Source organism: Muntiacus reevesi, chromosome 4 (genome assembly GCF_963930625.1).
Source record: "Muntiacus reevesi chromosome 4, mMunRee1.1, whole genome shotgun sequence".
Taxonomy (NCBI): Eukaryota; Metazoa; Chordata; class Mammalia; order Artiodactyla; family Cervidae; genus Muntiacus; species Muntiacus reevesi.
Genome location: NC_089252.1, coordinates 151,935,483 through 151,950,066, shown reverse-complemented (window position 1 = coordinate 151,950,066; position 14,584 = coordinate 151,935,483). Strand labels below are relative to the sequence as shown.

The 14,584-nt window shown below is 36.4% G+C and overlaps 1 protein-coding gene across 5 annotated transcripts in view; it reads left to right on the top strand.

The window, feature by feature from the left end:
- Positions 1 to 14,584, top strand: part of TMEM117 (transmembrane protein 117) — a 596,659-nt gene that overhangs the window by 391,054 nt on the left and 191,021 nt on the right. For all 5 annotated transcript variants that reach the window (XM_065934576.1, XM_065934575.1, XM_065934577.1 and 2 more), the window contains one exon: positions 10,967 to 11,064. In XM_065934576.1, coding sequence (XP_065790648.1) covers positions 10,967 to 11,064 — 98 coding nt within the window. The remainder of the gene's footprint in view (positions 1 to 10,966; positions 11,065 to 14,584) is intronic.

Sequence of the window (14,584 nt, the reverse complement as noted above, 5' to 3'; positions counted from 1 at the left end):
CAACTGGAAGTGCTGTTGTATAAGGCAGATTGTATGTGAGTATCTGTGTCTGCGTTATGGTGTGTGCGGTGGGGATCAGATGGCAGTGAAAGGGAGAAAACTGCATGCATTATCCTATACGGTACAGTATTTCCCTAGTGTCAAAGAAACACATTTAGACTTTGTTTCCATATGAAGTGACCTATGAGTGAGGATAAGAAAATAATACTTTGCTATATGGGATGCAGAGATACCAATAAAACAGGAATACCACATAAAAATACACAGGCTGGGCGCTCTCCATGTCCAGAGGCCACCACACACCACCCCCCGGATTACACAATGTAGCCACTCCGCAAATAAGGCACATGGAAGTGTACTCCTGTGCACCCTTTAAAGCAGATGATTAGCACATGTCCTTATTTAATTTATCTATAAATACATTTATAATAAACCAAATATATTATGCACATGGATAATGTTTGGTAGCATGCATCTTAGACTGAATAGCCTTCTTGTTTGCAATTGTTTTTTATTTCTTTATTTTTCCAGACATTGATAAAGATCTTTTCCACCTCTTTAGGAATCTTGACTATATATCTTCTGTATCTTCCTAGCTTCCCAAACACTGAAGGGACAGGGTTAGGAAGAAAAGGAATATTCTACCATCCAGAGAAGAGTGGATGGTGAGGCTTAAAAGTAGTCAGCAGTCAAACATCAAGCAAAAAAAAAAGAGTCAGACCCCTTACTCCAATTCTGATGATGGTGGGAGAAATTTGGGGATATATGGCTGCAGTATGAACATGGATTTCCCATCAATCTTCTTAGAAACATAGAAGTAAAATGAACATTTTTCAAGAAATACTGGAGCCTCGCTCACCATCTTTTCCTCCTGTCCAATTTAAGTGCTGACATTTCCTGGTTTGTGACCAATGACTTTTTACTCACTGCCATGCTCATGTTACTCATAATGATAAGCAGTCTTTCTTCTTGGCCTGGGTATGTGAAGATTCACTCATTTTGATGTTGGCTTTAGCTATTGGTAAATCAGTGTGTCTTGAACCATAATTCTGTGGGCAACTAAAGTCCTCAAAAATAGTTCCTTCAATATTACAAATTTATAGAACTTTGTAACTTCTCATCCTGTCCCTGAATGAACCACTGTAGGGAATTTCAAAGCACATGCCAAAATGTGGATTTGCTTGGTATTGAATATTTGGCATTAGTTGACTATTCATGCTTAGTAAGTACCAAATACTGGCTTCTCATAATTCCATCGAAAGAATTTTGTACAATTAGTGTGTACAAATTAATATGTGTGGTATACCTCAATCTAAATAAAAGTAGCATCAGTAAAGCCAGGGAAAGAATATTGCAGCTCTAGTGGATAATTATTACATTACTGATCATCTCAATTTACTTTCTTTCTTGGACAAGGAAGTAGAAATGAACAAACAAAAGACAAATCTTGGTCATAATAACAATTATACAAGGACATTTATTCAAGTGTTTAAGAAATAGTTGTAGAAATCCACGAAGATCCTCATGCCACATGCCGACATATGTGCTGCTCGGTCACTGCAGTTGTGTCCAGCTCTTTGTGACCCGTGGACTGTGGCCCACCAGGCTCCTCTGTCCTTGGGATTCTCTAGGCAAGAATACTGGAGTGGTTGCCTTGCTCTCTCCTAGGGCATCGTCCCAGCCCAGGGATCAAACCTGCATCTCCTGCATCCCCCGCTTGCAGGAGGATTCTTTACCCCGTGAGCCACTTTGGAAGTCCCTGCTGATGGCATATTTTGCTCTAATTTTCATGACATGAGAAAACTCCTGAAAAATGATTAGCATTATTATCTTTAAGAGATGAAAATTATTAATGCTCTTACAGAATGCTTATCATTCCATCAACTAAACACTTTTTCAAATTTCACTTATCTGATAGATGTAGGTAGCCAGATAGCCTAATTAGAATTTTGCTGCATATATACTATATTGAATATAAAGCAAAGCTTTTCTTCAAAATACTCTCTAAGAAAATCTTAACCTACTTTATGTTCAAATAACTATAAAATCACATATTGTGTTTAATTATTTTATTTTGAATAAAGTTGTATTTGGGGAAGGCATTAATCTAAAACAATGTTAAATAAAAGTGAGCTTTGAATGTTATTTAGGTCATCTGACAGATGCTATTAAAAAAGGAGACAAGTATATCACAGGTGTAGTAATTATTTTTGATGGTCTCAAAATTGCCAAAAATACATATCATTGTAAAGAAGCTTCTTAATAATCACTTTAAATAGTAATATAGAATTTTTATTTTAAAATAGAAGATGTAGACAGTGAACTCAAAATGTAGAGTATAAGTATCAAAGAGTCTAACTTTATCTTAAAGAGGAGTAAATCAGATGCTTGATCTGTGATGGAGGGTTGCCAAATGTAGTGACAGTCAGCCATGTTTCAAGACAGTGCTAAGTGGAGATGTGATGGCTCCTAATCTCAGGCTCAGATGGCAAAGGACAGTTCTCCAAGGTAGGTGGTACTCCCTGAAAGGCCTGGGATAATGGTAATAGCTTACTTTGAATGGTGTTGCTGGATTTGTGGTCTCCGAAGGAGATTTAACAGTGGGACCAAAGACAGGTCTCAGTCACTCAGAGCTTTGTGCAGCAACTAATAAAAATAAATGGAAAAAAAACAACTTTTATTTAAAGTGACAGGAGAGAAAACTTTTGACATAGACGCCAGAAGGACGTAGAGTCCCCACCCTCATTAGTTTAAGCAGCCCCCCCCCCTTTTTTTTTTAACTTGTGGGGGGGTCCTCACTGGCCTGCATGAGCCTTATATACTTCTCAGCTGGCTGCTGAGAATAGATTAAAAGAATACCTCGAGATTTGTAAAAATTCCACAGGTCCTTTCCCAGGGCATACATCAGATAATTTTGACACTAGATTAGCCAGGGAGAATGGGTTCTGGGTGAAAGTCTCTGGGTGAGATATACTGTTGCTGTGTAATCAGGGGGACAAGTCTTGAGAAGCAGGTTCCCAGGCAACATTTGTTACAATTAAAATCATTAGCATAGAGCCTAAGAAAAGCATTTCCATGAGTAAAGCATTGTGTTGTGTAGTCATTAGTTCTGGACCTAAGGAAAGGCCAGTTCTTGGACAGGATACATTGTGCATAAGGCTTAAGGAAAGCATGAGTGAGAATGTTCACTTCCTCCTCAAAGGCCTGGACCTCCTGCCTAAGCTTTAACTCTCTCCATGGGGATGGGTGTTTTGATTGGGAGAGGGCTCTGCCACCCCTCAACATGAGCCTCTTGCAGAATGCTAGTCTGGGAACAACTCACATCATTCAGATGGCAATCCATTCCAAAGGAACCAGTATGAGAATTCTGTTATTAAGAATAAAAAGGAAGAAAATAACAAGAAAGTCCAGTAATAGTTGCAACCCACTCCAGTACTCTTGCCTGGAAAATCTCATGGACAGAGAAGCCTGGTAGGTTACAGTCCATGGGGTCACAAACAGTTGGACACAACTAAGTGACTTCAATTTCACTTTTCACTTTCACTGAAATATGGGCTTCTCAGGTGGCACAGTGGTAAAGAATTGCCTGCCAGTGCAGGAGATGCAAGAGATTTAGGTTTGATCCCTAGGTTGAGAAAATCCCCTGGAGTAGGAAATGGTTACTCACGCCAGTATTCCTACGTGGAAAATTCCAAGGAAAGAGGAGTTTGGTGGGCTAAAGCCATTGGGGTCGCAAAGCATTGGACATGACTGAGTTACTGAGCAAAAACACATACACTACTGAAATATAAAAAGATTTCTATTTTTTCTGATTATTATCTTTATAATTAAACTTCCTTTAATAGATGTATTTTGTTATTTCTTTCAATGTTATTTACTCCCGACTACAGTGTTGATAAAATTATTTTTCTGATTATTCTCCCTCTGCTGTCTCCCCCTCCATCCCCTTATAGTACTTATTATCTTATTTTTCCTATTAACTTCTTGATTTGCAAAATATCCTAAATCCCTATTTTATTTATCATCTTTAAATGATATCTTTTCCCCTCATCTAAAACAGATGAGAACATCAGAATATTGTACTTTCTTACATCATATATCATTTCTATGTTGTTATGGTTTGGGAATACATGTACATTCTGATCTCTAATCAGAAGCCATGCAGTTTTTTTACCATAGTCCTGCAAACAAATTTCCTCAACAACCTTTCCAGCACTGTAGCTAGAGTTTTTCCACTATGTCCAATGCCTGAACTTTTTTCTACAATACATTCTTTGGGGAGGTTCATGAGAACAATGCAGCCTACAATCAAATTCTTTCTTTACATTTCAATTCAGTTCAGTCGCTCAGTCCTGTCCAACTCTTTGTGACCCCATGCATTGCAGAACACCAGGTTTCCCTGTCCATCACCAACCCCCGTAGCTTGCTCAAACTCATGTCCATCAAGTCAGTGATGCCACCCAACCATCTCATCCTCTGTCATCCCCTTCTTCTCCTGCCTTCAATCCTTCCCAGCACCAGGGTCTTTTTCAGTGAGTGAGTTCTTTGTATCAGGTGGCCAAAGTATTGGAGTTTCAGCTTCAGCATCAGTCCTTCCAATGAATATTCAGGACTGATTTCCTTTAGGATGGACTGGTTGGATCTCCTTGCAGTCCAAGGGACTCTCAAGAGTCTTCTCCAACACCACAGTTCAAAAGCATCAATTCTTTGGCACTCACCTTTCTTTAGGGTCCAACTCTCACATCCATACATGACGACTGGAAAACCCGTAGCTTTGACAACAGACGTTTGTTGGTAAAGAAATACCTCTGCTTTTTAATATGCTGTCTAGGTTGGTCAAATCTTTTCTTCCAAGGAGCAAGAGTCTTTTAATTTCATGGCTGCAGTCACCATCCACAGTGATTCTGGAGCCCAAGGAAATAAAGTCTGTCACTGTTTCCATTGTTTCCCCATCTATTTGCCATGAAGTGTGGGAACCACATGCCGTGATCTTAGACAAAGTCTAGCAGGCTACAGTTCGTGGGGTCACAAAGAATCGCACATGACTGAGCTACTAACACACACAGTAATTAGATGGAATATGAAGTTACTGAATCACAATTTTTTCCTTAGAACTGAGGGCATTGTTTTCTTATTTTTAATATTCATATGTGCTAAATTTTATCTTATTAGGCTGTGCTGGGTCTTCATCACTCTGAGCAGGCTTTCTCTACTTGTAGTGAGAGGGCCTACTCTTCGTCGAGGCGCTTGGGCTTGTCATTGCAGTGGCTTCTCTTGTTGCGGAGCACAGGTTCCAGGGCAGGCAGGTTTCAGCAGCTGTGATACATGGGCTCAGTGGTTGTGGCTCGTGGCCTCTAGAACATGGGCTGAGTAGCTGTGGTGAATGGGTTTGGTTGCTCTGCGGCATACAGAATCTTCCCGGACCAGCAATCAAACCCATGTCCCCTGCACTGACAGGTGGATTCTTATCTACTGCCACAATGGAAGTCCTAATTTGTATTTATTTTTCACTGGAGGATAATCGCTTACAAGATTGTGTTGAATTCTGCCATATAGCAACGTGAATCAGCCCTCAGTTCAGCCACTCAGTCATGTCTGATTCTTCGTGACCCTAACACTATTGAGTGATACCAAGGAGAAATATCAGAAAACTGGAGCCTGAATATTTTTTCCCCATTTTTTTTTTTTTTTGCAAGTGAATTGGATTTTTTTATTGCTTGGAAGCCTATAGTATTTATTCTTTTTATTTTTTAAGTGTAATAATTTTGCTAAGTTTTTGTTGTCTGTCTCTTTTCTAGACACAACTTGCCTTTTAAAAGTCTAAAGATTCAAGTCTGTCTTTATTCTATTAAGTCTTTGGTGCGTAGTTTTACTTTTTCTGTCTTTGATGTCTACACCTCTTTTCAATTTTACTCCCTCAGTCATATCCTGTACTTTGATTTTGGGTGTGTTGATGAATGTTTCTGGAGATTCCAATTTGACTTTCATTCTTCTACTTTTTCTCTTCTGCATGTCTTTCCTTGAGCCTATCATCTTTTATTTCATCTTCTATTGTCTTACACCACCCTCTCTAAATTCTCTTTTTTCCCTCTAAATGCTTGCTTTGAAACCTTATTTTATAAAGAAAATGATTTCTCTAATTTTATTAGTTCACTAAGATTTTTTTTTAATAAAAATTTTCCTCTGGTTTGTGGTATCATTTTTCTGGTGGTGGATCCTTCAACATTTCCTTCTCCACATATTTTAGTAGAACACTCATAAGATATAGGAGAGAAAAATAAAGGAAGAAATTATTTAAATAGCTTTGCATGTTCTGTTGTATAATATTCAAGGTATATGGTTAAATAGAGAAAAGTTTCAAATGAAAATGCCAAATTGTTTGTGTATATTTATTCATTAATACCCTTAATGTATATGCTTAATAGAACAGCACTATATCCCTTAAATAATACTTCACTGCATAACAGCTATATCAAGAGAGGCACCATGTAACTACAGTTATTGTTATTATGTTTTGATATTGTATCCCTAATAAATCAGTATTTTTAGGAATATCACATGCTAAACATAAAACTGTATGTAGTACCTACGTTTGGAGAAGGAAATGGCAACCCACTCCAGTGTTCTTGCCTGGAAAATCCCATGGACGGAGGAGTCTGGTAGGCTACAGTCCATAGTGTTGCAAGAGTAAGACATGACTTAACAACTAAACCACCACCACCACCTACATTTGAGAACCTGCATGTATAATTGGGCTAAGAAAATGAGACTGGAAAAGTTGGGGAATGTTAAAATGCAAATGAATGCTCAGTTATATTACACAAATCTTCCAGGAAACTGTCTTAGATTGTTGCAGCCTTTGGTTGCTGACCTCCATTGCCTTACTTTGTAACAGCAATTTTAAACTATAGCATATTTTTAACATTATAGGATATTTTTGTCATTTTCTAACACTTCAATATATGATAGTCTTGTCTTTATGGAAATGATGATTTGATTGTCAATCCCTTTGACTCCAAATCCAGTTATTCAGCACAGTCACAGGAAGCAGAATGATTGGGTAGAAGTTCCAGATGTCAATCACAAAGCATCAGTTATTATTATAACACCTGTTAATATGTATTATGTGCCCTTAGATAAAGAACAGTGGCTCAGATGGTAAAGGATCTGCCTACAATGCAAGAGATCTGAGGTCGACCCCTGGGTCAGAAAGATCCCCTGGAGAAGGAAATGGCCACCCACTTCGGTCTTCTTGTCTGGAAAATCCTATGGACAGAGGAGCCTGGCAGGTTACAGTCCATGGACTGTGCAGCTAACAGAGAAAATGAAAATGAAAGTGTTAAGTCGCTCAGTCATGTCTGACTCTTTGCGACCCATGCACGGTAGCCTGCCAGGCTCTTCTGTCCATGGGATTCTAAAGGCAATCATACAAGAGTGGGTTGTCATTTATCAAACCTTAAAATAAGCTTGTATTCTACTGAGTAAGACTACCTTCAAGGCATAATGCAATAAGGAACATAATGAAGTTCTAAATTTTGTGCCAAGACCTAGTAAAGAGGAAAGGGTAAGGGAATAATTGTGAAAATCAAAGAGTTAAAGAAATCTCTCTCAGCTTAGAAAGTCCCACAATTTCAAATTCTAATAATCTTCCTTAGATAGAAGCATCGGCAAGTTTTGCATTGTATTTATGTTACACTGTCCTCAGCGCCCCCTTTCCTGCATCTTTTCCCACAAAGACTGTCCTTGACCAACACAAGAAATGAATTTGATTTCTCTAATGCAGAAGGTAATTGGATTTTTCTTTATTGAATGCATCCCTTTAATGACTGTCTCTGCTCCTGCCAATTTAGCTGCAAGTGACCTGACATTGATCTGATGATATGACTTAAAATAAAGAGTTGGAGCTGGGGGTGAAAAAGACCAGCTGTCTGGCATCAGAAAAATGTTCTTTGCCTCATCTTGCCATTTTCCTGAAAAAAGCCTTTATCCTTGAATGTCATTTTTACAAAACATGCTGCTGTAATAATTGGTGTATATCAGCAGATTGCCTCCTTCTAGAAAATATAATAAGTATTTCCCAGAAAGTGCCCTGGAGAAAACATTGAAAATTGAATAAAATCCACCCAGTAATCATTCTGTACCTTGAAAATATTTATTATCATGCAGCCACTTTCTGAAACAGGATAAATATTGCTGAACAGAATTAATTAAATCTGTTACAAAACTGGTGAAACATGAGATATTTATTTAAGTATTTATTTACTTAACCTTGAGGTTTTGTAAAAAATAAAATTTGACAAGAGAATTGTTATTCAAGACGGTTATGAAGGAATAGTGGATGAAGTCATTATATTTGGAAGAATAGCAATTCTTTCCTCAAGGGGAGTTAAGATATAAAACTTTTTATGCCCAAGAATATATGGAATTTAAATGTCTCTGCTTTTGTCTTTACTCATTTTCTAGTAAGCATGTAACTCACTTGATTCATGGTTCGCTTTTATTTTATCATCTTCCCTTTGTTCATTCTGTTAAATATCATGAATCTTTTTTGATTGCAGATACAATCTATAGGTAGTAGTCTGAGTGAGAAAATAAAATCTTGTAATTGTAAAGTGTCATGAAGAAAATAAATAATAAATATTAAGTCATTAATAAATACGTTTCCTTTAAAAGTAGATGAAACAAGTGTTTTTCCTTTTGAATTCATAATATTACTTGCATTCACAATTATCAAAGTCATTAACAATTTAAAGAAATGAACTGAAAGTTTACATTAAGACTACTTATGCTTAAATCTTCAGATTCAGTAATAAAACCACATCACACACAGTTGGTATAAGCCCTGAGTTAGACAAAGGTATAATAAATTCAGTGTTACTCAGTGACAGTCCATGAACTTGCTTTGGTTCTCCTCAACCAAGAGAAGCTTGGGAGTTCTATCCAAGAAGTGATATTGAAAATAGACTATAAGGAAGAAATGAGTGAATATTTCCTGGACACTGGGCTCCTCACTGTCTGTTCTGATTGCATCTTACTCACTAGCATGCCGGTGAGTGTTTCTAGAGACCATTTCTTAGATATATAGTACGTCAAGATGGCCTTGCTTGAGCACTGGTGTGCCTTCCACAGAAATTCCAGTAGTGTTGAAGGGGTCACTGATCCAGAACATCCTCTCTCCACCCAGTCAAAATCTTTCATCATAAATGATTAAATCTCACCCATTCCATTCCAGTCAAATCATTGTTGGAAGTCACACTTAAATGTAATGTTAACACTTTAAAGAGCAAGAAAAAGTATATTTTAATGGATGATGAAAATTCTTCCTTACTCAATTCAGTAATTTCATCCTATATATTTTCTTAATTTTGAATTTGTTTTGTTTGAATTTGAACTCTATCAATTAAATATATAATTAATGAAATACTATTCTCTTAAAAGGAAGGTATATTTTGTGAAAAAAGGAACATGTGTGTGTACATACACAAATACATTTTCTTTTATTAGAAAAAGTAGATTCCCCATCTCTATAAGCTTTTTAAAAATACTTTTGTAGTAGGTTATTTGCTTATGATTATTTTTAATATTGGCTGAAACTATTAATAGGAGATGTGGCCAGTGAGCAGTTTACTTTGTTAATGCATTTTTGTGCTTTTTAAAATTGAAGTATAGTTGATTTGTAGTATTTTATTAGTTTCAGGTGTACAACATAATTCAGTATTTTATAAATTATACTCAATTTAAAGTTATTATAAAATATTGACTATATTCCCTGTGTTGTACAATATATCCTTTTAGCTTATTTATTTTATATATGGGAGTTTTTACCTCTTAACCTCTTACCCCAATCTTGCTGTTAATGCATTTGTAAAAACAAGCATGCATTTGTATCAATTGATTTCCTTGTATCTTTGAGCAAATATTTTGAAGTCTTTTATGTAAAAGATTCTTAGACATTAAAAGGGAAGCAAAGACAAATCTTCCCCTTCAAGAATTTTAAAATGTAGAGAAGAGAGGGGAAATAGTACATAAGTGAGTAAAATAGAAGGTGGAAAGGGGTATGTGATGTAAGAAGGACTGAAGAACCACAGCTGGAAGGAACAGGGAAAACATCACAGCGGTGATGTGACTTTACCCAAGATGTCAGGATCGGTGCGTGTGAGAAAAAGAGGCGGAACGTTTTTGAGAAAATGCTGGATAATTAGAATACATGTGCCATAAAAAGGGTTCAAGTCATGGGACTTCCCTGGTGGTCCATTTTTTAAGAATCCACTTCCCAAAGCAGAAGACATGGGTTTGGTCCCTGATCTGGGAACTAAGATCCCACATGCCTCGGGGCAACTAGCGCGTGTGCCACAATTAGAGGGGAGCGTGCATGTCACAAGGTCACACGTGCTGCTACTGAGACCCGAGGCAGCGAAATAGATGAGTAAATATATTTTTTAAAGGGTTTGTATCCTTGAAAGGGAAGAGGGAGAAAAAAGACGCCCTGTTTTGACTAGTAGTATAGGTAAAAATCTCAACACATCAGGAAATATTTTAATTTTGGAGTTTCTGATTTAGACACATTTTAAAAGAATATGGCATTTAATTTAAATATTGTGTTTCTGTTTGTATGGAGAAATTAGCAGTATCTTAAGATGCTTCTTTATATAAGATCATCTGGATGGATGTTTTTAAAAGAATATCACTATTTGATATGTTGAATGACCTTAAATATGCTCATTCATTATGTAAAGTCAAAAGAACTGTGAAAACTTTTAACTGAAGGACATATACCCTTGTAATTTTTGTCTCTGCATGTGTTCTAATGTTAAAATACATATTTTATTCTTAGCAAAATGTGGATTATATATATATATATATATCATTTATGTGTGTGTGTGTGTATATATATATATGTATATATATATATAAGCTGAATGGAAGATTTATGAAAGTGCCTAAAAAGTTTATTTCATTGTTGCAGGTCACGGATATGATGCTTCAGGACAAACCCTATCCTGATTGGGGAAAATCTGCAAGAGCTTTCTGGAAGAAAGGAAATGTTAGGATCATTTTATTCTGGTAAGAGACTGTTTCATTTACTGATTGTGCCTTGCCTCATTCACAAAGGACTTGAGTTGGATTTAGTTTTCTATACATATATAGAATTCTATCTAGAGAGGCATTTCTGGTTGACACTATACTCCATCATTAAAATGATGAAAACCATTATTCTAACTAATCACTTTGTGCCTACACATTGTTGCATATACCCATTTACAAGAGATACCTTTACTAATACAGTTAAGCAAATAAGATTTTATCAGGGGTAAGTAGGTTTTTGACTCAGTAAAAACAAGCTAGAATATTCAATGAAATCTGATATAAAATTCAGTAAATGCTGAATTTCCAGCTTTTTGACAGGATGTAATTTTGCTTTGAAGAAATCGTACAGGGAGGGAAATTCTCTACAGCTCGCATCTGGCTCATTGGCACTTCTTTATGTAATTTCCTTTAGTTGTCCAGCCCAATTATTGCAATGAGAAAACAATCCATGTCTTATGGAACTTTGATTTTTTGCAGAGTCAATGTTATTTATATATATTTGAACAAGCTTAGACAGAAATGGTAAGAATATAGAAACAGCAAGAAGGGCATTCACCAGTCTGTGTGACACTGCCCAAGCGCGGGGATTCAACCTGATGTGTGAAAAATTATCTACTCTGACACTCAGAAGCCTGGTAATTGATGATAATTTGAACTTCATAAATTGCATAAAGTGCATGCTGTTTACCTGCATTTCAAAAAGAAAAAATAAAATCTCTTTATTCTTGGATTTAATTCAGAGGGTTTATTTATTTATTTTTTTCATGTACAGACTACAAAAATCGTGGTCACTAAGTACTTGGAGGAAAGTATACACTCTAAGCTATCTTTATGCTTTAGCAATATTACTAAATGTTGCTTTAGATATATAGTATTTTGAATTCAATTATTAGCAAGTAAACAAATATAGATTTTTTAATAATATAAAAATGAATATGATTTTGTAGATGTTTATTCACAACTTGTCTTATGAGTCAAGTGTGGCCTATTTTTATGATGCATTTAACTTTATATCTTTTCCTATTTGTAAGCTCCCCATGTTGCTTGACCCGATAATATATAATATAATAATTATAGCATGTATCTACTGAAGGTATGTTTTGCTCCAGTCTCTGTGCTGAGTATTTATTCGTTTCATCCTGATAATCCTATAAGTAAGTGTTATTACTATACGTATAGGTCTCTGACTTTAAGGCTCCAGTTCTTAATCTTTACACTAGACTATCTCTAGAAAAACCAAGGATACATTGGTGTGCAAATTCCAAATGATTATCCTTAATCATTCTTTAGGTAATGGTGCTAAATAAGAGTGTGAAATTCTGGAAGATCATTCTACCCTATAGAATTCTGTACAGGGATTTTAAGAATCATGATTTAAAAGGAGATAAACTCAAATATCGAAAGTGTTTATGGGTTATGTCTCTTTTAAAATATCCATTTACTGTGGGGGATTTCCCTGGCAGTCCAGTGGTCAAGACTCCATGCTCCCATTGTAGGGCACGTGGGTTCAATCCCTGGTCAAGGAACTAAGATCCCACATGCCCCTTGGAGTGGCCAAAAATAAATAGCTAAGATAGATATTTATTTTTTTTAAATCCATTTACTGTGTTTACAGATATTTTGTATTATTAAATGTATCTTCAACGGCAGCCCGTTGATTATTTGCGGGCTGTGGTTGCAGAGTCAGACACAACTAAGCAACTAGCACACACTTTGTTTATTAGATAATATATTTGAGAGATGATTTTTCGTTGTTATGTTTCAGAGCATGGAGAGCATAAAACAACTGGAGGAAAATTTAAATAGCACTTTGAACATGTTTTTTCCTATTTTATCCATTATATACAGTCAGATTATCTTGACAACAGTATTCATGGTTTTTAAAAAGGAAAATCTGACGTAAAAAGGTGAATAAGGGAATTATGTGGGAAGCAAAGAAATATCCCTTTTTGCTTCTACTTTTCAGATAAAAGGGATTTAGCAAGTATAAAGAACATTTTTTTTTAGCTCTAGGAGATAAAAATATAGAAATCATTGGCAAGGTTTTAAATGAAATACAATATAGTTTTTACATACTCTGTGTTACCCATTCAAAAAGAGATTTTTTTTTTTTTTTGGTTTTTCCCTAGTTAAGAAGAGATGAATTTATGTAAAGAAAAGAAGAAATCTGTAGTAAAGAAATTTTGCAAAGGAAAGCCTTTATAAGTTGCAGTGTGACTATGTGCCAGAGTTTAAACATTACAAGATGCAATTATGTCGTGGTAAATTTACCTTTTACCTCTATGTAGCTGCTTTACCTCACATTTCTGAGTCTGTCAGAAAGTATACATTTGCAACTATGTGGCTAAGTTCTTCCTTGATTCTTAGTGATAGATGTTTCTACACCTGAGGAAATGGTTCTTCTTTCTTTCAGTAAATGTGCAAAGGTGTATTTCATGGGCCTTTAAGCCTTGCAGGAGATTCAACTGTGGTGGGTTTGAAAATACTAAATGCAAACGGACAGACTATAGAACTACCCTTCCAAAGCCCCATTCCCAGGCATTTTGTTAACTACAAAGAATAAAAATTTAAAATCTAAATCCTAAATTAATGCCATAATGTGTATGTGATCAGTTGTGTCTGATCTTTGCAACCTCATGGACTATAGCCTTCCAGGCTCCTCTGTCCATGGAATTCTCCAGGCAAGAATACTGGGGTGGATAGCCATTCCCTGATCCAGGGAATCTTCCTGATCCAGAAATTGAACCCGGGTCTCCTGCATTGCAAGATAATTCTTTACGTCTCAGCCATCAGGGAAGCCCCAAGTTAATGCCACATACTGTTCTATTTTCCAAGGGATACCCAAAGCCTATTTTCACTCACCTGTATCCGAAGTAAATGTGTACATAAACATGGACATAAAATAACAAGTAGTATAATATTTATGTTAGCTTCTATCTCCCTGCTTTATTTACACTCCGGAGACACAATTTATATGCTTTGAGAGAAAACAGGTTGCAAAGATATTTCCCAAAGTCTTATATTAAAAAATAAGGGAAGACCCTCTTCTGTAATTAGTAGGAGAATCAGTGGAAGAAGAAATTGGGAGAGCTGGTGGGTCATTCGGGCTTCACAGATACTTCAGTTCCTTGCCCTGGAGACACATTAAGAGGATTGCACTCTTCTGAGCCCTCTGATCACATGACTTGTTTTGACCAATTAAAATGTGAGTGAAAGAGGCATGCGTTACCTCTAAGTAGAAGCATTTAATTGCCAATGAGAAGCATTGCAAATGACTCCTTTCCTGGTAGCCAGTGTTGGACTTTGTGTCTAGCTGGAGCCCTTGTCATTCAGGCTCCATGAATGACCAGAATAGAGCCAGCATGCTTAACACGTGTAGTGTGAGTAAGGAATAGGTCTTTGCAGATGTTAAGCCACTGAGATTTGGGGATGTTTGATAGGGCAACAAAACCAGCGTGTCCTGATGTATGCTAAAAAGTGGATTGCTGTCACAGCA